Source organism: Coffea arabica, chromosome 8e, assembly GCF_036785885.1.
Source record: "Coffea arabica cultivar ET-39 chromosome 8e, Coffea Arabica ET-39 HiFi, whole genome shotgun sequence".
NCBI classification, from domain to species: Eukaryota; Viridiplantae; Streptophyta; class Magnoliopsida; order Gentianales; family Rubiaceae; genus Coffea; species Coffea arabica.
Window position 1 is genome coordinate 52,127,589 of NC_092324.1, and position 23,668 is coordinate 52,151,256.

The 23,668-nt window shown below is 37.0% G+C and overlaps 2 protein-coding genes across 2 annotated transcripts; both read right to left on the bottom strand.

Annotated features, from left to right (window-relative positions):
- Positions 1 to 325: 325 nt before the first annotated feature.
- Positions 326 to 10,911, bottom strand: LOC113702898 (long chain acyl-CoA synthetase 4). The gene is made up of 19 exons (XM_027224064.2): positions 10,468 to 10,911; positions 9,433 to 9,496; positions 9,244 to 9,333; positions 8,600 to 8,656; positions 7,285 to 7,333; positions 7,034 to 7,110; positions 5,956 to 5,995; positions 5,762 to 5,856; positions 4,475 to 4,642; positions 4,238 to 4,348; positions 4,071 to 4,158; positions 3,666 to 3,732; positions 3,252 to 3,327; positions 3,042 to 3,159; positions 2,201 to 2,446; positions 1,972 to 2,111; positions 1,344 to 1,526; positions 1,074 to 1,193; positions 326 to 566 (listed from the first exon to the last, which is right to left on the bottom strand). The coding sequence occupies exons 1-19, from the start codon at positions 10,617 to 10,619 to the stop codon at positions 531 to 533; spliced, it is 1,977 nt and encodes a 658-aa protein (XP_027079865.1). The 5' UTR covers positions 10,620 to 10,911; the 3' UTR covers positions 326 to 530.
- A 5,058-nt stretch (positions 10,912 to 15,969) lies between these two features.
- LOC113702744 (mitochondrial inner membrane protein OXA1) lies at positions 15,970 to 22,510 on the bottom strand. The gene is made up of 9 exons (XM_027223876.2): positions 21,840 to 22,510; positions 21,204 to 21,294; positions 20,241 to 20,288; positions 19,890 to 19,948; positions 19,303 to 19,378; positions 19,079 to 19,210; positions 18,668 to 18,775; positions 17,068 to 17,122; positions 15,970 to 16,570 (listed from the first exon to the last, which is right to left on the bottom strand). The coding sequence occupies exons 1-9, from the start codon at positions 22,352 to 22,354 to the stop codon at positions 16,251 to 16,253; spliced, it is 1,404 nt and encodes a 467-aa protein (XP_027079677.1). The 5' UTR covers positions 22,355 to 22,510; the 3' UTR covers positions 15,970 to 16,250.
- Positions 22,511 to 23,668: the final 1,158 nt, after the last annotated feature.

Here is a 23,668-nt window from a genome sequence, read left to right on the forward strand (position 1 = left end):
ACAATAATTTCCTCGTGTATCATGAAGAGAGTTAAAACTACTCTTGATGTCTTCAGAACAAAAAGCTTATTTCAAATGTCGATGGGCCTTTTGATCCTCCAAGTCGAACCTAGTCTACAATCCTTATTAAACAGCTTGAGCTTGCTCTTTCGTAAAGTTTGTTACATAACCTAAACTTGCACCTTGCAATCGGATGTAATTGCGATGACATGAAATAACATTTGAGACCTAAATCAGGCCATAGCTGGAATCAGGAGGATGGGGAACACGAGCGTCTAATCTACTGTTCCCGTTCTGTGAATAAGAAACTTCACAATTCTCCAGGTAAATAAATAAAACATTAGGATTTAATATAACTATAGTTCACGTACATTATTAATTCCTCAGTTCGGTACGCTGTAAATATGTACATCCCAAAGCCAAAACAGGTTGTTAGACAGAGGGAGGAGAGTTGGAAGTTATACCAATAAACGGCAAACTGGAACGCGTATTTCGTCGAAAGAGTGAAAGTATATGCTCTTGCTGTAAGCTCACTTGGCACTCTTGTACATATTGTCAATTACATTCTGCAGCAATAAAACGAATTTTAACAGAAACGTCAAAGCTTTTATCTTGAAAATAAAAGATAATCAGTGACGTACAGAGTCATGCATGTGACCATGAAACCAACACTATCCTAAAGGTGGGAGAATTATGTAAACGTGGAATGTTCATGGTATTCTGTCAACCCTCTTAATAAGATTAGTAGACTACAAATTGGACATCTTTGTTTTATTTTACTACCTCACAATCTCTGCAACTTATATTTGAAAGCAAGATAATGATCTATAGCGATTGCATGTCTAAAATTACGGATGTAACATGCACGCATGTGGGGAAGCATGCTAATATCATTTGGAACCATGCCAGCATAATTATATTCAAGGAACTATCAATCCTTCGCAATGTAATTCTCTTTCATTCAGCAGACATCAATTTCACGAGTTTCAGATGTACACGACATGCAGACGTAGAAGAGCAGAGACATAACCAGAGTTGGAAACTTTATAACCAAAGATGGAAAGGGAACCTACCTGGTAGTATTTGAGCAATTGGGGTCTTTTTTTCTTAAATGTTGGTGTGAGGAGGTCACGTTCCATATCAAATGGTTCAGGATCGAGGTGCACAGCTTTAATAAATTCAAAGCCTTTTAGCTGCCAAGAGTATGACAGATGTTTAGAGAAAGTTGCATGTAATACCAATCACGCACTCTTTAACACTCATGAGAAACATCCAGACAAATTATACAGAAGTTATTTAAAGAGATTATATAACCAATACTCAGACATCAGTAGAGGATGAACCTTCTTTTCTTTTCCAATCTTGTTGAGCTCTCCAAGAATGTATTCCTTCACTTTAGGGTTTTCACACAAAGAATTGAAATCTCCAGTTAATTCGTTTTCTTGAGCCCACTCTTCAACTGCTTGCTTCTTTGGGTTAACAACAGCAACAAGATAAGATTCAAAGCTGTTTCCATAGACCCAGATCTGGATTTTGGATAGGAGAAAAAAAGAATTAGAAAAAATTTAATGTTCCAATCAAATCAAGTACTTCTCCTATTGGAAATAAGAAAAATTAGGCAAGATATCTGATGGATGTAGCAAAAGAGTTTGACATACAGCTTGTACAAGCAGTTATACCATTGCAGAAAGTTAGCATGTAGGTAGCACAATAAGTTGTGAAAGAGCATTGACTGACATGATTGCATAGAAGTGAGAGACAGCTAAAGATCACAGCAACTGAAGTGTGCAGGAAGAATAGATGCATAACTGTACCATTATATGGTCAAACACCTACGAGTCTCAGTTAACTATGTGATCGAAACTATCATGCTATTCAAAAGTGTCTCTCTTGTAAACATCCATGATCAGAACATGCTACAGTTGCATTAGTGTTTTTAACTATTAAACGTCAAGAATATTGCCAACATACCGAGTCAATAGCGCTAACAAGACCATAAATATTCTCCAAATTCTCCACAGCTACATACTCGCCCTGCGAGAGCTTGAAAATATTCTTTTTACGGTCAATAATCTTCAGGCTCCCATTTGGCTGCCACTCACCAACATCCCCTGATAAAATTAGGGCAGGATCATTGGATCAGCATATACGTATAGTCCTACATGTAATACAGTTAGTGAAAGCATCACTTTAGACCAACCTGTATGGAACCATCCATCTTCAAAGACTTCTTTTGTAAGATCTTCACGTTTGTAGTAACCTGAAAACAAGGTATCCCCCCTTACACATACTTCTCCACGTGGACTCCTTGAGAGGGCATCATATCCCATTTCAGGAACAGATTCCAGGCAGACATCCACGTTTGGAACAGGAGGACCCACTGTACCCAGCATACTCATCTCATGTGGTATAGAGACAAATGTACCAGCACATGTTTCAGTCAAACCTACACCCCAAACAAAGAAAAGTTTGTTTATACTTTTTTTCTTTCAAAATTGGAAATGCCTAGTCCTCAACCTAAGCACAAAACAGAACTCATACAGTGGACTTGTTTGAGGAACATAATATAACGAGATTGAATGAGTAATCCAGATCATTTCCAAACAAACAATTAACTCTGGAATACGCATTGCAGACTCAGGATTTCTCAAATTGCCATTGTCTGATGATGGTTGATATGCTCCAGAAAAGACCATAGCAGATAATAAGAGGCATCACAAGCAGCATAAAATTTTATTTATGAGAGATTATAGTAACTCCTTGTGATATATAGCTGCAGATGAAAGTTCTGCAACTGATAGGCAACAGCTTTAATTAGTGATGATGAGAATATTAAATGCATAGGACATTTTTCAATTTTAAAATTCTAGTGCAACATATACATTCGAGGGGCAAAGGAGAAAACTTGAGTAGCAAATAGGAAAGAGAAACAAAAGAGGCCTAACACAGTATATAAGCAAGAAGATTTAACACCAGTGGACAAGAACTTTGCGTAAATAAAGCAAAGACCAATGGCATTTGAGGGTGAAAGAAGAGAATACCATATCCTTGAAGTACATGAGCACAAGATACCACTCTTAGATATTCTTCAACATGTGAAGCAAGGGGAGCTGCTCCAGATAAAATAAGCCGTACTTTCCCACCTAAACCTTGTTTAACCTGAACGGCGAAGCAGATCCGAAGTCATATTTCCACTGCCATGATAAAAAACTAAAAAGAGTGGAGTATCAGCATCAAGTACAAGTCTCAACCTTGCTGAAAACGATTTTGTCACAGATAGGAGCTGCCTCATCATGCTTATGCCCCTTCCTCAAATTACGCAACTTGCTGTGGAAAATTTTCAAGCGAAGGTAGTTAAGCGAGATGTAAGTGTGCTTGTTTGTGCAAAGAAATCTGCCTTGTTAGTATATCATTCAAGCCAACAATAAAGTAGAGGTATTAAGGGATTTCTATGGGAAGCAAACTTCAAATCACAGCTCACAAAAATTTTGCTTCAACTGGCAAATTCAGAAGACGTATTAAGGGATTTCCAGTTTTGAAGCAAAACTAGACAAGGGTGTCCAAAAGCACAAATATATGTTGAGAAAAACTAAGTCTCCAATTCACCAGAAATGATCATTTTTTAATGTTTCATGACATAAAACAAGAGGTGGGACAAAACTTACTAGGCATATGCAAAATTAAACATCGTTTGTTTTATGAAACCTCCTGCCGATATCTTCTGTTGCAAGCCTGCAAAAAATTCAACAAATTTATCGCTTGACAGTTGAATCAAACCAAAATGTTTGTGATTGCTAAAAACAGTGGACGTGCAGAGGGGAACACCAACTCCAATGCCCCCTGGGGCAAATTTCAAGACATAAATTCCTGTTATGAACTCATTCAACAAGATCGTTGGACAATAAATTTAATCTGTCTGTAAGTTAAGTAAAACAGCAAACTAGCTCTGAAATATTATGCAAACTAGGCAAACAAACTCAAAATAGAAATCCGAACGTGGCATAAATTAAACTTTCAACAGTTGCGGTGTCTTGTTCTGGTCATTTTTGGTTTGTGGATACAAAATTTACCTGAGTGAATTCTATCTAGAACCCGAGGAACTGCACAAAAGATGGTTGGCTTTAGCTCCCCAATGTCTTCAACTAACAATTTGACATCCTGTAGCAACAAAATCACCATTGTACATAAGAGCTTGCCCAAATTTCTTCTCAAAAACAAAGAACAGTAATCATCTTACCCCACGCCAAAATCCTATTGAGGCCCCATGATTAATAAAACATTCTTCAATCACGCGGTCAAAGATATGTGCCAAAGGAAGATAAGACAGATAGACATCATTTACAGTCAACTGTAAAACAAAGAGAAAGTCAGAAACTGAATATGATTCCAGATCAAATTATAATTACAACCTGTGGAAATGGAGTTTTGTCTTCAAGGTTTGAAGGAGTAAAGAGAAAATATAACAGGTATTCACCGATTCGTTCACGCTAACTAGCAAACGCTTCACTCCAGCAATGAGAGTGACAATACTATTATTTGAAATCATGACACCCTTAGGATCTCCAGTTGTTCCACTAGTATACATTATTGTACAGATGTCGCTTTTGCGTTTCACTGGAAGATCATAGTTCTTATTTTCACCCTGCAACAATAAGGTCAAAACTAAGATCACGACTTGGAAATATCAATATATTGCGAAAGACTTCTATAAATAAACCAAGTATAGAAAACGAAAGTACATAGGCAGTCAATGTTCTCAAACACACCATAAGAAAAGCATGCACCACTACATTAGCGTTAAAATGCCGCCAGATCACATTCTGTATCAAAGTTATAATCTTAAACAAACAAAAATCAGGAAAGCATGCACCAACAATACAGAGTTAAGACACCACCAATTACATTTCTGCATGATACTGATAGTCCAGTAACCACAAACTGACATGACGGACTAAATCAGCAGGGCCTCTTCAGATATTAGTAAAGCAACTAGATAAAGCTCAGCGTTGAGTCACTTTGAAGGACTTGAGCTAAAGAGAACACAAAAAATTGGAGCCATTGCCTCGCATATGAACAAAAGCCAATAAAACTTTTTGATGCAAGGTTCAGAACAAAAATTTAATTGTGGCAAGAATAGAAATTCAAGAGACTATCTGTTCAATAATACCAGAAATTTGCATTAAACTTGTAGGCCAACCTTGTCAAACATAACCATATGAGCCACACAAATATGAATGCACATAACAGCAAACCCAATACCATGGTAGATAGAACAAATATCATGAGGAAAGAGACAAGCAAATAAGTTATCGGTTATCCACTGAAAGAAACTCACTCTAGCTTCGATACAACTAATTCATGTTTGTTGTGATCAGGGGTATTCGCTTTCGCACAGCAATGCACAAGTCACAAAGCTTCATCCTTGAATTTAGATTGCATTAAAACATTACACACCAAGTATACCTTTTCATAAGCAAACAAGGAGCTTGCCAGACATCAAATCTATCCCAACAAAAGACATCCTTGGGCAAGTCCCCATGTATAGAGGGCAGGCAAGGATACGAAAATAGAAAGATAGCAAGTGCAAGCAGCCTGAAGGCAGGGCTGGTGCAACCAAGCATCAAACAGACCAAACAGTCAGATTAGGCTCATCCAAACTCCAAAGCAACAAACCGGACCACAAAATTATGATCATCTCACCACTGCATACAATGGCATCCAACTAAAAGTTATAAGTATAAACAGGAATCCACCAGCTTACCAATAACAAAAATTCATCCCAAGCATACACAACCAGACCAAATTTCTCGATTTCGTCCTTCTGTTGAGGGGTAACTTTCCCAAAACTCACAATTGCTGAAGAACAATAACAAAGAAAAGGAAATCAAGGATCAAAAGAGTTACTTTCACAATTTGGTAGGGACAGGTAGAGAAATTACTATACAAACAACTTACTTTTTAAGTATTTTGTAGCATTTGGAAAGGTTTTGAGTAACTGCAAAAGGCAAAAAGACGTAGATTAGACAGTAGATATTGGACTTTTATCATATTGGCAGCAATTTTACATAAATCAATAAAAACTATGGCAGCAGCAGGAAAGCATTCAAATGAAGAGTTCAAGCATCGAAGAGATGTTCACGACAATAAGGACAAAATCAAATGCAACTAAATGTTCTTTTATGATGGTACAATAAACATACGCTTTTATCACAGTAAGCATGAAGAAAAATGCAACTCAATAAATGAATGACTGAACAATGTTGGTCATTTCCATAAACTTCTCCATTTCTTCAAATTCTGAAGTTGTTTATTAACTTTGGATATATTATATTTATGTTCTATCTCTCACGGCATCATGTTTTCACATTGAGAAGCCGCAACAAGATGCAACCGTCCATTTCTTACATCTTGACATCTGAAAATTCTGGCCCAGCCAATTCTTCACTTGAAAGTACTCAAGTGAAGAAAGTCAGTATCAACTATTCTATCCATACTCTTTAACCTATATTTCCTCCAACCAAAGCTTATCTTAAAACTCTTCCATCTAAATGAAACGTGAATTGTTTTTACCACAGTTGAGGTTTCTCAATGCACTACAGAAATCATGAACTTATAATCACTATAAAATATGTTTTAATTTCTTAAAAAAAAATTTCGTCCATTAGGTACTTTAATCTAGAGAGAAGCACTGACCTGGAGATTAAGAACAACGTAAATATGCTACATTACCAAGTCAACTATCTTCAAATATGTCAATAAAGTAGTTTTTTTCTTTTTTTTTAACTGAATGATCAACTTTTAACAAAAGACTCAAACTCTTTCATAAGTAACTACAACCATAAAATGGGAAGTGGCAGAATTCTTTAATTGATTCCTATCTCCTATTGTTAAATAAAGTTAATTTCCTATCTTCTATATTCAACAAAGAAAATTTGAAATTTGCATGAAATCAATCATCTTCTGAATCTAGTTTAAGGAATCCCACCCCAAATTCTTTGCCAACACCCAAAAAGGAAGTGCAACATTTACGAACCTCAGGAATTTTTTTTTCTTCAACAAAGGCAATGGTAACCTCAGCATGACATATGATAAACTCCACAGCCCCAGCACCTAACCAGATGGAGGAGAAATCAATCAATTTACTTTCAAACATGAGATAGCATCAATAATCATGCACTTAAGACCAAAAAAAAGGAATAAACAAAAAAAAATCATGTACTAAAGACACAGCACACATGTATGCGTAATTAAGAAGACTACAAACAAAAGAGTAAGGATACATACCTAAGGTGTCGTACAAAGGAACGCAATGTAGACCATGAGCATTACAGGCCTGCATCAATTTACTGATGTCAGAATAAATTGAATAGATACTTCCAAACCAGCAACTGCTTCTTAATTCAGAAGTTGACAAAACATACACGACGCCACAGAATTGAGAAAGATAATATATGCATCAAATAAAATAGAGACACCCCATTCAGCAGATGTCGACTATCTTGAAGGTATGCTATAAAACTTTTGAAATAGTTCAGTTATCTTTTTTTTTTTTTGATGAAACGATAGAAAAATAGTTCAGTTATCAATTTTGCTTAAAATCAACGATGACATAGCTAACAATTGGCCTTGGTCCTCCAACATCATGGTTTGATTCGGCTCCTGTTTTTGAAAAATCTAACATTTTCTGTTTTCTTTGCTTTCGAACATAAAAGACACAACGAAACAATTTATGACTATAAACTTATGAAGAAAAATCAGAAAGTCCAAAAATTCAGCACGAAAATATTCTAGGTAACAACATAAGGTAATTTTAAAAAAGATTAGAGACTGCTGAATTACTAAACTAGAGCAATTTTACGAATTTCCTTTTCTCTTTCTTTTATTTGCCAAAACCAGAGAAATTTTATGAAGAGCGGGATGAGATCATCAATCAGATAGATTTCAAGAGGAATCTTTCTCTCCTATTATATGTATCCATTTTTTATTTCAGTTTCTTTGAACTGCACATTATGTTCCTACACATAGGGAACTCTACCACTTAATCTCCTTGTCTAGTCCCATAAGTTGTTTCTCATATACACTTGCACTCCTTGCCTGGTATTTTATCACACCATAAATTATGCCTTGCTCAAGTAAGTGATGAGGAAGAATGCAAAATGAGAACATAGAGTCAGGATCAGGAAAATCCAAATAAAACCAAAGTTCAGAACAGTTATTGAGTTTGTTTTCAATGTAACACTTCAATGTGAATAACTAGGTTTCAATTTTCATGGAAATTCATCATGATAGAAGAGCAACACGTAAATGAGATCCAAGCATACTGTTAGAATGAACCAAGGAAATCAGTGTTGTATTCATTGAGGGAATCAATGACATGAACTTTTTGATGTTGACAATCATCTAGAGCAAACGATTTAAGCATGAAATCTGATCAGAAATAGAAGATTTTGCACAGACTATTTTTTATATCAAACTAGATACAATCACTACGGTCCTCCATATAAAATTGAACTTAAAAGCATTCATTCTATTGTCATCGAAATAAAGAAATACCATGAAACAGGAGTATAATGTGTTTGAAAAAAGGGATGACGTATACCTCCATGCTCATGATCCATTCTGCGCAATTGGCTCCATAAATACCACATCTTCCTCCCTAGATAGAAGGAAATTATGCAAGTGGTCAGATATCAAATTTATTCTAGAAAGTCTCACACAAACTTCGTTCTAACTCCATAAAAAACAATGAAAAAAAGTCTTATGTACTTTTTCCATGCAAACAGTTACAACGGAAATGACTGATAAGCCATGGCCTCAAAAAACACATCCCAAATAAAATCATGAAGAATTGAACATGTTATTTGATTCCAGTATTTAAAGTCTGCAGTTAGCAATGTTTTCATATGCGTCTGTGGTTGCAAATAAATACTTAATAATGAGTCTAACACAGAGTTTAAGCTTAAAGAAAAAATAAGGCAGCTCAACTTTTGGCTGAGTCAACTCCGGAAAAGTTTACAGGATTTGTCAAGTCAGAAAAGTACAGTGAATAACAAGTGTACCCTCAGTGAAGCCAAAACATGGATATAAGATGGTTAATAGTCCACCAAGTGACATCCATAAAAACTCAAAAAGGGCTTTTTATCATTTCTCCCAAAGTTGGAATCTAGTCAACAAGGAACTGACCACGGCTAAAAGTATAATGAGTAGACTATAGAAAACTGCTAAATATCCATGAAGACTTACTTCCTCAATACCACAACTGCGGATGGAATTTCCCACCTTCACCACCAAGTCATATACTTCTTTATAAGTCTGCCACACATACTTACCTGGCTGCAGGGAAAGAAACAAAAACAAGTATAGCCAAAAGTAAAAAGATGAGAAAAATGAATTTCTGAGGTCACACAAGCAAAATGCTTCATTATAATTTACCTTTCCATCCACTATCTCTCGGCGACCAAGCATGCGATTATTAGGATATTTTTCCACTGACAGGCTGCAACATAAAAAACAAATTGTACTAGATGTCATCACCACGATAGACACATCAAAACTACAGTCTTTTCATAAGCACTGCATCTTGAAACAACACTTACATGCATTTCATGACAAAATAATATGATCCTAACATGAATACAGAATAGAGTCAATGCGACATCATGCCACAGTGTCTAGCACCTCATCACAAATGACATGGAGAATAGCCTTTTCTGACTTCTATTCTACACTATACAACAAGAGACACACATCTTCCATGGTCCAAAAGGTAAATTAGTTGTTAGACCATAGATAACTTTTTGACAGAAACTCCTTCAACAGACTTTTCAGATTAATACATTCATGCTATAGAGCTAAGCATACTTCCAGTGGCTTCATCATTTATTTTGTGTGTTCTAGATACACAGCTTGCCAATTAGAAACTACACACACACATATGCATAAATATATACAGATGTGTGTGTGTGTGTGTAGAGAAATACATACACACTACATATAGACATACATTTGTACTTTTTTCAGTCATTACATGAACTCAACATTATTCCAATTTCAGCATATTATACAATGCTCAAATAGTTACTTATGTGTATATTAGGTAAGCAGGTACAATATAATAGACCTGTAAAGAAGGATAGGGAGAAAACTTAGGGGCTTTAACAGGTCAAACTCAGTCCTAATTTTTTATTTTTCTCCGCAAAAGAGTTGCAATTTCTTTCCAAGCAAAGCACTAAAAGATACGCTCCTTTGGATTTGGAGACCAAAAAGGAAACAACATCACAAACCGTGGATAGAACATAAGTATACTCATCCAATTCCACACCTTAAATCGAAGGCAGAAACAGTAGAAGACGAAGTCTGGCTGAATTTAACCCTACATAAGGACTTATCGAATCTACCATATTCAAATTCCAAACAGGAATTCACAAATTATACCGATTAAATATAGAAAAAAGAGACAAATCTCACCGGAAAATATCCCAACAACTGTCCAATCCTTCAATCGGCGGCGGAAAACCGTCCTTAGCAAACACACTACGGTATACCGGTCCGATCGACGGTTTTCCATCCTTCGCTGGCTTCGCCGGCTCCACCTCTATTATGTAATTCTTCCCTGACATCTCCACCGACTAAATTATTAGTATTTATATAAATAGTGACGTAAATATATCAAATACACTCCGCGCAACAGAATTACGAGCGAGATTGCGAGCAAATAGGTAGCGATGTAAGCGGAACTGAGCTTCTCTGTATCGGAGGCAGAGGCTCGAAGTCTTCAGTGGCTTTAACTTCTGAGATAACGTAATTCGATTTGACTTGGAGGAGGAGAAAACAAACAGGAAGAAGACGAGAAATAAATAAATGGTGGAATCGTAAACGAATGGGGACAAGGACTAACGCCCCCCTGTCTGTGAGCTGTCAGTTTTGCCGAACCGGAGTTTGGTGGAAATGGCTCAGCTGGCTTGGATTTTCCAACCATGTGATATGTATCGCTTTGATCGGTCAAAGTATTAAAATACTTTTAACTATCTTTTCTTTTTTTTTTTCTTTTTTTTTGTCTTTTTGAGGGTACTTTTGACTATCTATCGAGCAGCCCCCACGAAGTTTCTGGTTTTCCAAATCTCCATTGATTTGGATTTCCATATTCATTTTGTTGACTTTGTGGCAACTGATTCATCCAGGGGGAGCTTAAGGCCTTTGGGTCTATCTCGATTTAATCTGCGTCGTCTAATTATTTTGATTTAGGCAGCTACCATTATTAATTTTTGTTGAGATAAGGTTAATTACGGTCTTGTTCTCTATCGCTTTAAATTTTGTAAAATTTGATTATAAAAAACTAATTACAGAGAATAATCAGAAATAGTCAAAACTACTCTTTGGGTTTGATTTAAAAAATATTAGAATAAGCAAAAACTACTCTTTTGGTGTGATCCAAGAAGAATAATAAGAACAAGTAAAAGTTAATTTGTGTGTGTAATTATAGATTTTAGTTTTTTTAATGATTAAAAATTTATAATCAAAATATAAAAGTAATATCACAAAAATTGATTATTCAAAATTAGAATCTATATTCAGTAAAAATAATTTACTACAGTTCAATTTCAAAGTCTTGCTCGACCCATAAGGAAGCATTATTATAACTAACACTCGAGAACGAACAATTATTATAACCTGAAGCATCGTAATCAGCACTCAAAAACGAACCAGTATTATTAGTAACTCGCTGGCTGCTAATATATTCTCTCTCTCACCGTTGAGTCAAGAGAAAAAAAAAAAATCTACATAAGCGGACCATTCCCACGATCCGACAATTTCACAGCAAATGCAGCAATACAATGTCGACCATAACCCCCCCTGCATCGGGACAAACACGGAAGGAAAAGGCCTTTCAATTTCGTATATTTTGACCCGACGGAAAAAGGATGAGGTACCAAATCATTCCCATAATTCGACAATTTCGTATCAAATGCAGCGACACTAACATCTCGACCGTATTATGCTCCCTCGCACATTGGGACAAACAAAGAAGCCTTTCAATTTCGTAAATTTCCATCTCACGAGGATAGGATGAGTCGTAGCTGAACCACAAAAGCAATTTCGCAAACTACCATATCTGATCTCACAAAAAAATATGAGCCGTAGCTGAACCACAAAACCATGACGTAGTCCTGCACACGGCATAGAAACAATCTCCACAAGTATACGGAGAGTTAAGGTAAAAAACTCACGGCGAATTTAATCACTTCTCCAAGAAACACGAAAAAGGAAAAAAAAAAAAAACAACAACAATTTCAGCTTACATAAACATTAACACAGAACTGTTGGGGCACGAGGAGAGACGAATTTCAGCTTTTGAAAACAAGCTTTCCTTTATACCTATGAATAATTTCCTCTCCAATCCATAAATATTATCATGTAATATGGATGAAAAGTTCGATTGTCTCAGTCTCAACAAAAGCTACGTTCCACCTCTGTCGCCAATATAGCACTCAAGTGCACAAGCTTCAATGCAATTGCTACAAAAGCGGACTAAATTTGATTGAGAATTAGCACTAGACTTTTGAAGACAGCAACAAAACGTGCTTACTAGGATTCTTTTAACTTTTGTAAATGAGATTAAACTAATCCTTGAAATAACCCTAAGTTAGAATGCAACTGCTGAATATCTAGGAGCATAGACGCATAGTAGCATGCTTTCCATACTTGAGATGCTTGAAGAACCGGACCAACAACACTGAACACTACTGTACTTTCCTTGATTTGATTGCCCTTTCTTGAACTCCAATTCACCACCAAAGAAAATCTTACTTCCCTAAACCTCACCTCTTGAACCCCATTCTACCACCGCACTCTCCCTCTATTTAAACACGTATGAAGAGGTGAATTCTGTACCGCTGGAGTAAACCTTCTGAGTACTCTGGGTGGTCCACTGGGACGAGGTCACCTGCTTAAGTTACCAAAGAGGCTGAATCCCTCGGTAGAACTCCGAAGCTTTAATCAGTTCGGGAATGAGAGAATATGTGAGTTGAAGAGAGTATCAGTGTGTCTTTACCTGATCATTAGTCATCCCCCTCCTTAGTAGATACTCAGGGGTATTTATAGGGGATTCTTTGGGAAGAGGGACTGGCATCACGGGTCCCCAAAGATTTGAAACGGTCAGTGCATCTGGTGGATTTGACTGCTCTTTACGAAAAAGGTTTGATGGGACATTTGCCAGTCTCAGACGGTGTGTGTCAGAGTAGCTGTCCATCAGATGTCAGGCGTATCAAGTGTCAGTTCCCATCTTTCGTAGGCGTCCATCAATCAGGTGTCACCTCGGCTAATGACCTGAAGACTCAATCCGAGGTGATACACAGGCTTTGATGTCCTCGATGAGCAAGGTGCCGAGGTGGAACCTCGGGAGGTATCAGGGTACAAGGCTCGGGTTATCCGGGCCGAAATGGCCATCCTCAACGTACAACCCTAGACATTCACGTGGAGGAAAAACAATTCTAAATCAAGGCTTTTAGCAGCAGCAAGCAAGGTTGTGGATACCACCACAACCTCCCTCTATTTAAACATATACAACCCTAGACGTTGATGGCGAGGTAAAACTTTTCCTCGAGGCTTTAGCAGCAGCAGCAGCAATCAAGTTTCTGGATCTACCATCATCTGGCGTGCCGAAAGATAAAGATGCAATGTCTTTTTTTATCTTCTGATGGGATAGGTGTATGTCGCCGTTTGGCCTGAAACTCACAGTTGCAGGTGGAACAATAATTAGAAGCGAAATGCGCCATCTGCAAGAAAAGAACGCCGCTTAATGGTAGTCTTGTTAATTTGCTCGTCTCATGACAAAGGGGGTCGGCCGTACATGTGCAATAAAGGCCGTCCCCTTGCAAGATGTTTCCAAGATTTCTATGCGTTGCATCTTGCACGAACCGGCAACAAGAAAATCAAATGAGCCCCTTTGGTCATTCTGCTTCTTCTAACTTGCAACCAAACGGTTTGTAACTTCAGCAACAAATACTGCTAGATGAGGTCAGCTTGTGTGCCCTCTCTGTCGGGGACAGATTTAGGGAGTCGATGATTTTATCAATATTTACGAGTTGTGCTCTAGCCTCTAGGGCTAGTACTCCCAGACTTGTGTTTTTGTTGCTCCCTTGGGAATTGCAGCCGGGAGAATCTGAGGGACGCGCTTGAGCGGAGCTTAGAACGGGAGGCGGATCTTAAGGACGCCCCTAAGCTTCAAAATGCCGCATTCTTGATGGCGACACAACAATATATCCACCAGCAGGACAAGTTACAGAAGAAAGATTTTTGGCATACTACAGGCAATGCACGACGATGACAAAAGACTGGCATTGCTACGTAGCAGTAGCAGTTTTGACTTTTGATTGGTCAAAGTATTAAAACAACTAACTCTCCATCAAGCCACCCCACAAAATTTCTGGTTTTCCAGATCTCTGTTGACTTGGTTTTCCGTACTCATTATGGTGATTTTATGGCCGCTGACTTTGGCCAGCTTAGTCTCTTCCGGTCTAATCTGGATTTAATCTGTGTCGTCCATTTTTTTTACTTCCAAGTTACTAATGAGTAGTTAGTGGACTAGTTCCACTTAGCCCAATCCTTCGGGGTAGCTGACGATTTTAATGGCTTTTTGCTTTCTCTTTTGGAGATATGACAATTTTAAACGTGCTTTGTTTGTCTAAATTCATGCAATGGTACATGCTTTCAAGTTAATGTGCAGAATAACAAGTACGATATCGGCAAAGTGAACCCGACGTCTTCTTCCAGTGTCTAATTGCAAATTTGCAATTCTCTCTCTCTCTCTCTCCCCCTCTCCCCCTCCTAGGTTAAGATGTTCATCAATATAATTGAGGTCATGAAATAATTACTGCATTAGCCACATAGTCTAATTGTTAGAAAAAATTCTACCATTCCTTTCCATGTTTTCAGGGAAATATTCTTTTACTTTTGATTGCCATGTTAATTTCAATGTGGTGAAAACTGCTACTGCTACAAAGTAAACTTTGCTAGGGCAAAGCAGCTTGCTGAAAAAAAAAAAAAAAAAAAAAAAAAAAAAGCTGCTTGCTGAACTGGCTTTGGATATTTCAACTTTTTTGATTGGTCAAACTCTATAATTTTTTTTTTTAGTAATATCATGAGATTTCATTTATCTCAACCCTATACTGACAATACATAATGTGTAGAGCGGTGGCTATGTTGCAAAATTCCTTGTTTATATTTCTTTTCAGGGTTTTAATCAGTTTTCAAATTCCTTATTTATATTCCTTTTCAGGGATACATAGTATCCTCTTTAGAACTCGGTGAACTTAAAAGTATTGGCATGAGAGTTTTTATGTTTTTGGTTGTTTATCTCAAGGATTTTTTTTTCCCCCTCAAATACGACCGGCAGTTTTTTCTTACAAGCTTTAGAATCATTTGCATAAATATTGATGAATTAATCATGCTTGTGCCATAGACGAGATTTCACTACTAATTAAGGAATTACTTTGAATTCTTACGTTCCATTATCGTTGAAAATCGTAAACAAACTATCCTCTGCAACCAATAAACCAGAATTGCCACGTCTTAAGCTAAAGCATAAACCAATGCCTAAGTGGCAGCAGGAGCATATGCAGAGTTCAACAGCTTTAAATGTCACGAATGATATGAAAAAAATGGATATCAATCCCGTTCACAACTTATCAGCTAACAGATATGGTAGCTGATTCTTCAGTTCCATTATGGTTCAAAATCGTTCTTCCTATGAAACTTGGAACCATAAACCCAGCAGACTATCCACTGCAACCAAAAAACCAGATGCGATAGCAGAACAGAGGCGAAAGCAAATTCAATAGCTTCAAATGTCATGAAGATATGGAAAAAAAGATTACAACGCCAACACCCAACGAACCACCACCCCCAAACGCCCCCGCCCCCAGGGCCAAAAAAAAAAAAAAAGCCCAGGATATATGGGTCAACAAATAATTTAAGTCAAAATGCTGTATTGCTGTTATTACTCCAGCTCACAAGAGTGTTATTTCTAAGAATTACCAACTAGCAATCCCATAAACCATTGCCAAAATTCCTACAGGGTGTATTGAACAGAAAACTTTCAACTCTTTGCATTCCCACAAAATCTATTGTGACCATACCCTCTAGATATGAATAATTTCTGCTAATATTACTAGCATAAAGTACTAAAACCACGAAGTGGTAAGTCAGACACTCAACTAGTCAACTTTCATGGGAAATTTTGTACCAACACATCACCTCTTCTTGCCCTTTTTTCTCCCTTTAACTTCTTTCTCCAAGCTCCTCAGCCTCTGGCTGATGATTGATGATGAGGGTACACGTTGTTGACTAGCAGGTTTTGATGCTTCGGCAGGTGATGATGGTGTTTGGCTTTGTTGAACTGCATCAGCAGGCGCTGACAGCGTTTGCTTATGTTGTGCTGCAGCTTGTGCTGCTGCATATTTCTTTACTGCCTCAAAGAATGAGAAGGCAGGTTTTTGCTCACCTGGAGAAGGTGGTGTAACAGGTATTATAGGAATACCTAAGGCCTTCTTCACCGCAGGATTCTTGATTACTGAAAAGGCAGGAGCAACCAATAGACAAGTAAAGGAAATATTACAAAGTTACAATAGACAAGGAGATGCTAAAAAGTCTAAACTTTGAGAAATGGAATATTTGCATTCTACAAAATGAATGCCTAGCCTTGCACAAATAATATAGATTAAATTTCCTTTTGCTGCCATGTGGTTAAGGGCTCTAACCCATGCTCCAACTGTCACTAATATTTCCCCCTTTAACAACATACTTAAGGTTAAACGGCACCACTTTGATCCTCAAAACTTTAAAAGTCTGTCTATACGACAATTTTGGCATGAGTTCATGATCTATTAGTCTGTCGGCAGCAGATTTATATTTCAGATTCTGCAGAATGCAGTATTTCTGTATGTCTCTATACCTCTATGCATTTATGAGCTTAAGTTAAGGTGAGCCTGGGTTTCATTTTCCAGATAAGGCAAAAGACAATGAGACTGCAGCAACAAAATGTTATTTACCCTTAGTAAATAAACTCACCAAGTCCATACATGAGAGAAAAAATATTTGAGGTAATCCAGTAACAGAATATTCCCTGCAGAAATGCACAACAAACAATGTTATTTGCCATAGAATAAGAAAATAAAACAGTGCAGAAAAATAATGTGCAACAGAGAAGAAACAGCATACAGAAAAGGTGCTAATTGATATTCAAAAATACAACCTATAACACCATCTAAATATTAAAGTAATATATATGGTTCTTAACTAGACTGACCTCAGACCTTAGCCCCCATAATACATCCTACGAAGCTGTAACAAGCAACCTCCCTTCCCGCCCCAAAAGAGGGAGGGCAAAAAAAAAAAGGTTGGAAGCTGAAATTTTAAGGACTGTGTAACTCTTGCTTAAATATTTAAACAAACAAAATATTCAGAATCAGGCTAAAACAATCTAGTACCAAATTTCTCCATCTAATCCTCATAAAAAACTTTTACATTTCACTAATCCACTTTAAACTTCTTAAATCACCGCTTTGAAAGGGACAACTGGTAAAGAACTCTTGCTTATATAACTACAAAAATAAAATAAAATAAAAAAAGAAAGCCAAAGAAAAAGAAACAAAAGGAAAAAATTCCATCTGCTGCTGAACAAAGGCAGTTCATTCAAACCGCAGCACATACAAATTAAAATGCACATAACTAGAAGTAGAAGGGGATTTAAGGGCACTTGAAGGGAACATGCATCAAACATCGAAATGATATCCATTGCAGTTGCTTAAGGAATAGGTGTGAGATTTAAGCTCATGGAATAAAATCCAACAAACAGGAAACCCTTTATCCCAGACCAAATCAGGGGGTTTTACTAGTCTTACATTCATCCTGACAACTCACAACCCCCATTCTTTATATGTCTTCCCATCTTCCATTTTCTTCCTTCAGTCCTCCCCCTCCCCAACCTCCTTGTCTGCTAACAACCCTCCTGCATCCTCTGCCCCAGGCTCCCTCTCCGATGCCCTGTTGTTCTCACTCCTTTCCATTGCCTTGCTATCATCTTTGCCCATTTTACCTCATCTCCCAGATGTCACTCTCCATCCTCCCTGGCTGCCAACAACAGCTCTACCCTGTCGTCCCCAACTACAAGCTCCCAATGCTTCCTCCGCTCTTCCTTTGAGGCCCAATCAAGCAATTTGCAGCAAAGGATGGTAAATTTTGTCAACAAACAGGTTAAATGTTAGGTTTTCACTTGTCAAAACCTCCTGCTGTAGATTATCATATTGGTTGTGGCGGTCACAAATGGTTATCAGGAATTGATAAGTAGTGCCAGTAAATGATAGTGGGGAAGAAAAAAGGGAAAAGAAGGTTTGTTTTTATTTAGAGAGAGAGAGAGAATTAATCCTATAAGCCATTTCTAAGCATGTGTAACAAACATTAGTCATCATTATATTACCAGTGACCCATGCCTTATTATAGTAGTTTATGTGATTAGCATTACAATTCCAATTTCTGAACAAGAACCAAGCAACCCGTTTAACATAAGAAAACATAAGGGGGTCACACCCTTAATACACATTTTCCTAACAAAAACATCAGAGGGAAAAAGAAAATAAGCATATGAATTACTAACATGGACCACATGTACCTTTGCAAACCCTGCAGTGAATGGAATTGTCAGAGCTGCAAAGCCCCTTGAAACATTTTTTATGGTGCCAGCAGCAGGATTCCCTTCCATTCCTTCTTGCATATTGCACTGAGGAAGTATGAAAATCATCCATACGACTTTGGTAATTTAGTTAAACTTGTTCAAAGCATATTAGGAAGAACATAATCCAATTTTCTGAATAGATGACAGTGACCGGAACGAATGCCAATTAAGACGCCACTGACATGAAACGTAAACAAATGGTCCCTCTTTAACTTCTCCAAGCATACACAAGATTATGTTTAAGGTTGTTATCGAGTTCTTTGCTAAGAAGCTTCAGAAAGTTTGAAATATGGCAGATCTTTTAAATGAAATTTAGCAGAAAAAGGAAATAGTGATAATATAGCTCACCTCCACTGTAATCCAGAACGTCAATGCTGTTAAAACAGGAAAAATGTACATGCTATCTGGAGTGGTCAAATCAACAAACCAGAATGCTCCACCCTCCTTAAAAGATGGAACCTTTTCCACCATGTTTGTAATCTGCATGTGCATTGGTAGAACATAATGGTCAAAGAAAGAGCACGATCATACTATGGAATGTCAAGTTTGGAGTAGAAAGGAATATATCTTACAGCAAGAAAGAAGCTGATAAAAATGGGCCCTTGAAATAGAAGTCCCCTCATAGGCGTAAATGGTGTAACACCATATCTGTAACACCCAAACATTGTTTGTGTAAACAAAAGGACTCTATACCAAAAAGTAAATCATTTGCTTTATAAAACATAACCATGATAAAATATGAGGGATCAGAAATTCCGACAAAATTGATGCAGAATTAAATCATCTTTGCACCAGATATAGAAACTAAATAAGCTAGGGAAAAGACATATTTGCCGATGAAAAAAGACTGACTGGGCACATTAAGATTTAATAAGAACAGACAAGGGAGTCAAGTTATGCTTCAAAGATCTTGTCAAACCTTATGCTATTGTTCGATACATATTGGCCATCATTCATAAATAGAATCAAATTTTCATCTTTTGGAAGTCAAGTTGAAGATTAAAAATGCAGATAAAAAATTAGAAAAACAGGTTTAGGTTCTTTTTTCTTTCTTTTCTTTGACTTCTGAAACAGCAGTTTCATATGACAGGAAACAGGAAATTCAAACACTAGGAACTAAATTGCAGATGAGATGACTTCAACAAGGAAAGAAACTTACTCATTAAATAATTGCTTCATTCGCTGCTGACCTTCAGACACGGCAGTAGGACTCATGCCCTGAAAAAATTAACAAGTATTAAATCGCCTTTGAGGCAACAAGGTTCTGTACTACCTCTATTCAAGTAATCTGAATTCAAGTACAACCACATGCAAAGGAAATATATGGGGTTCTATGGCCCAATCTCATCTACGACACAGATCAAGTGAAGCAAGGAAATAAAACTATGGGGGTTCAAAGTACTTTGACACAGCCATAGGTTCAAGACTAAGAATATAGATACTCCAGCAACTCAAGAGTTAGTATTTGAGCTGAGTATAGCAGATTAGAAAAAAAGTTCAATCACTTTACCCGACTTTCCATCTCTTCCTTAATCTCCTCCAGACGTGGCCTTAGAAGCTGCAGGAGAAAAGCAGATCACTAAGAGGGAGCTAATCTCAACAAAGAGGCAAACAACGTCAACATTAAGAAATCATGCTACAAAGGATAAAAAAAATTTACTCAAAACTAATTAACTTGTTTTATGTATAGATGAGCACAACAGATGGTTGATATAGCAGTTTTGGAAGTTTAAAAAATCATCAGTACTAGACACAAAATTGAGGAGCACATAATAATGCAGAGAAAGCGTGATGCAGAAGCTTCTAGGAAACAGACTGAAAGATATTCTGGTTCATGGTTCACAAATCCAAAAGCGGTTGATAGGTGATCAAGTGACTTGCAGGAATATTCTTCAGAACTAGCATTTACACTTTTAGACTAACTGAGGTTTCTGTTAATTTTAGAAAGTTTTGCTTCATTGATGCAAAGCCCTAGCCCGTTCAAATCCAACTCTAAACAGTTGACTGTTTCACTTAAGAAGTAATCTTGAACCACCCATCTATAGAAGATTCAAGAACAGGTTTCAAGAAAATGGCAAGGCGAATTGAATGCACGCATACACTATTTATTGGTACGTCTAAGATGTTTCTCATTTACAATCATAAAAATACATCAAATTGGATTCAAGTGTCTTTAGTCAACTTTGTATTTAAGAAGGTCAAATTGGGTGAAACAAGGGACAACAAAATACCAGGTCTGCTGTATTGGACACCCCTTTAATCTGAACACAGTAGATTTTAAACTGCACATTTCAAATTTAATTTGTGTCGATCTATTCTTTGCATCAGATAATGATATCCTAATCTCCAAAGTCATATCCAAAGTTGCGCCAGATATCACATTTATAGAAGATATGCCAGAACACCCAAAAGCATTTCAGAAAACATAATGGTTAGCAAATAAATACCAAGACAAAAAGGCCCAACAACTTACAGTAAACTTTGAAGTAGCTTTCAGCTGATTAATCATAAGTGGAACTGTAACCCATCGAATCAATATAGTTGTCACAACAATTGATGCCCACCTGAAAATTTTCAGCAAGCATCACCAAGTCAAATAACTTCATACACAATAAAATTTTAGGCAATCACCTCTCGTAGCAATGGCAGCAAAACTCAAGAAATACACTGAAGGATCAGAATTTACAATATTATGCATCCCAAACAATCTGCATTTGTCAATCCTAATTAACTACTGTGATCAAGATTCTCAGTTTTCATTTAAAAAAGAAAAAAAAAACACAAAACCAAAAAAGTGTAAAGAAATAACTAATGTCAAAGATCTTACACTTCGTAGAACCAAATTAAGAGAAATATAACATCTTTAAAAAATTTTCAAAATATAGACAAAAGCTCACCACATTTCTTACGAGTAAGAGCAGGAGAGGTTCAGTCTTTGCCAGACAAGAAAATGGTTAACTTATGAACATAAGCAATCAAATGCTGCAGAGCAGCTAGAAGGAACAACGAGTCAGCAGAACTCATCTCAAGAATTTAGATCATAAAGCATTTTCAGCAATCGAACCGCAAAATCTATTTTGCACAAAGGCAAGAATATTTTAGTCTTTACCAATTAAATCCAGTAAACATATGAACGTAATCAATCAAGTACTGCAAAACAGCTACAGGAAGAAATGAATCCGCGGCGGCAACAGCCACCTCATTCACCACCGGAGCCGCCTGCGTCACCACAGCCTCAACAGTATGATCAGTCAACACATCCGCCACATCAGTAATATAATCAATCTTCTCAGCCGCCGCTTCCCCAATGCTAGTCGACATATTTCTACTGAAATTCAACCCATAATTCATCGCACCCATAAACTGGCCACCCGACGAAAATGAATATCTCCGGTCTTGAAGCAGACCCTTTGGGTTGGAGCCATTAAAGTTGGCGAATTGGGTTATGGAAAATCTTCTTGTGAGGAAAGATGGGGATTTTGGGATTTCAGAAATGGGTGTAGAGTTGGGTTTGGAATCATCGTCGTCGTTTTGGCGGTGATTGATGTGGGAAAGTGAAGGAGCGTAGCGTTGCTCTTGGTAAAGATTCTTGGCTCGAGCTGTAATACTGCGTCTAAACGCCATTCTATTTCCCCTCCTTTGGATTGCAAAGAAAAAATAAAATCTCTCTACGATTTGAAAAGTGAACGATTGAAATGCATAGAAGAGAAGATTTCAGATTCCTGCAAATTTGGAATGCAAGGAAAAACTGAATTATCAACTCACAGCGTCAGAAGTGAAAATGAAACTAGTACTTTCGAGCAATGGTACAGATGCTGAAACCTGCGAAAGGGTTTTGGGTTTTTGGGGTTTGGGAAGGATCGAGGACGATTTTTTCATTTTCTTTTTTTTGTGACAAGAAAAGTCGTCAGTTTCAGTGAGCTGATTGGAGCAGGATGTCGCACGGGGCGGGACGCTAAATGAACAAGTTAGTAAGAAAGCGCAGCTGTAACTTGAAAGATGTCCCACGATTTTGTTTAGTACAGAAGCAACCCAATCTTATTTTATTATTTTGGGTGTAACATCAGGAATTTTTTGGGCCCTTTGGAGTTTGGAGTCCTAAAACTAAAACCTGCTCTTGTTTTCTGTCTTTTGCTTTTATAAATCTAACGGCTTGGAATATTGGAAAATATTTTTCAATAACATATTATTCACAGAAGCAGCATTTCAACCCATGACTTTTTTACTTATCCGCTCACTGCTTTTTTGCATGTTTGTAATTAGTTACTTTCTTTTTCCACCCAAAATAACGAAATAAAACTTTTGGCTTGTTGCTGTTTGTATTCCAAATTGCAAGGAGAATATCCAGATCATGCATCATTATATATATATATATATATATATACACTAGGAGGTTTTCGGCTGTGCTTAACTCCCTATAATCTGTTGTCATATATTTTTGTATAAGATAAGATAAACAGTAATGTTTGTGAAATATCATTATTAAAATCATAAATTACCGATCAAACATATGGCTAACAATATAAGACTAAACAAAATTAGAAAACCATTAACATTGCAAAAGATAAGAGAAGATGACAAAAGATTGGCAGGTAGTTTTACAAATAACTTGATATCTTCAAATGCAAGTTAGTCTTACAGAAACGGGAGAAAACATGTTGAATACTTAATATAAAGTATGATAAGCTGCAATTACAAAATATCAAATATTGAGATCCATTAAGTTGCACAAAAGAATAATTTCTTAATGGATGTCAATATTGCGTCAAAAGATGCAACATTAGCAATTCAGCTATAAAGTGCTTCAAGATTAGCAATTCAAAAGGCTTCAAGCAAGTTTAGAGTTCATTATCACGCTGCTTCTTCAAGGGACTTCCAGGCGCAAGATTAGTTGGAGCGGAAGCTGAGAGTGCATTGGTGGGCAGTGAGGCAGGTGTA

Coding starts and splice junctions, on each gene's coding strand:
- LOC113702898 (XM_027224064.2), bottom strand. CDS start 10,619: ATGTCAGGGAAGAATTACATAATAGAGGTGGAGCCGGCGAAGCCAGCG. Junction 9,334..9,432: donor GAGAGATAGTGGATGGAAAG/GTAAATTATAAT, acceptor CTTTCCCTGCAG/CCAGGTAAGTATGTGTGGCA. Junction 5,996..7,033: donor AAGAAAAAAAAATTCCTGAG/GTTCGTAAATGT, acceptor TGCCTTTTGCAG/TTACTCAAAACCTTTCCAAA.
- LOC113702744 (XM_027223876.2), bottom strand. CDS start 22,354: ATGGCGTTTAGACGCAGTATTACAGCTCGAGCCAAGAATCTTTACCAA. Junction 19,949..20,240: donor AGGAAGAGATGGAAAGTCGG/GTAAAGTGATTG, acceptor TAATTTTTTCAG/GGCATGAGTCCTACTGCCGT. Junction 19,211..19,302: donor TTATCAGCTTCTTTCTTGCT/GTAAGATATATT, acceptor ATGCACATGCAG/ATTACAAACATGGTGGAAAA.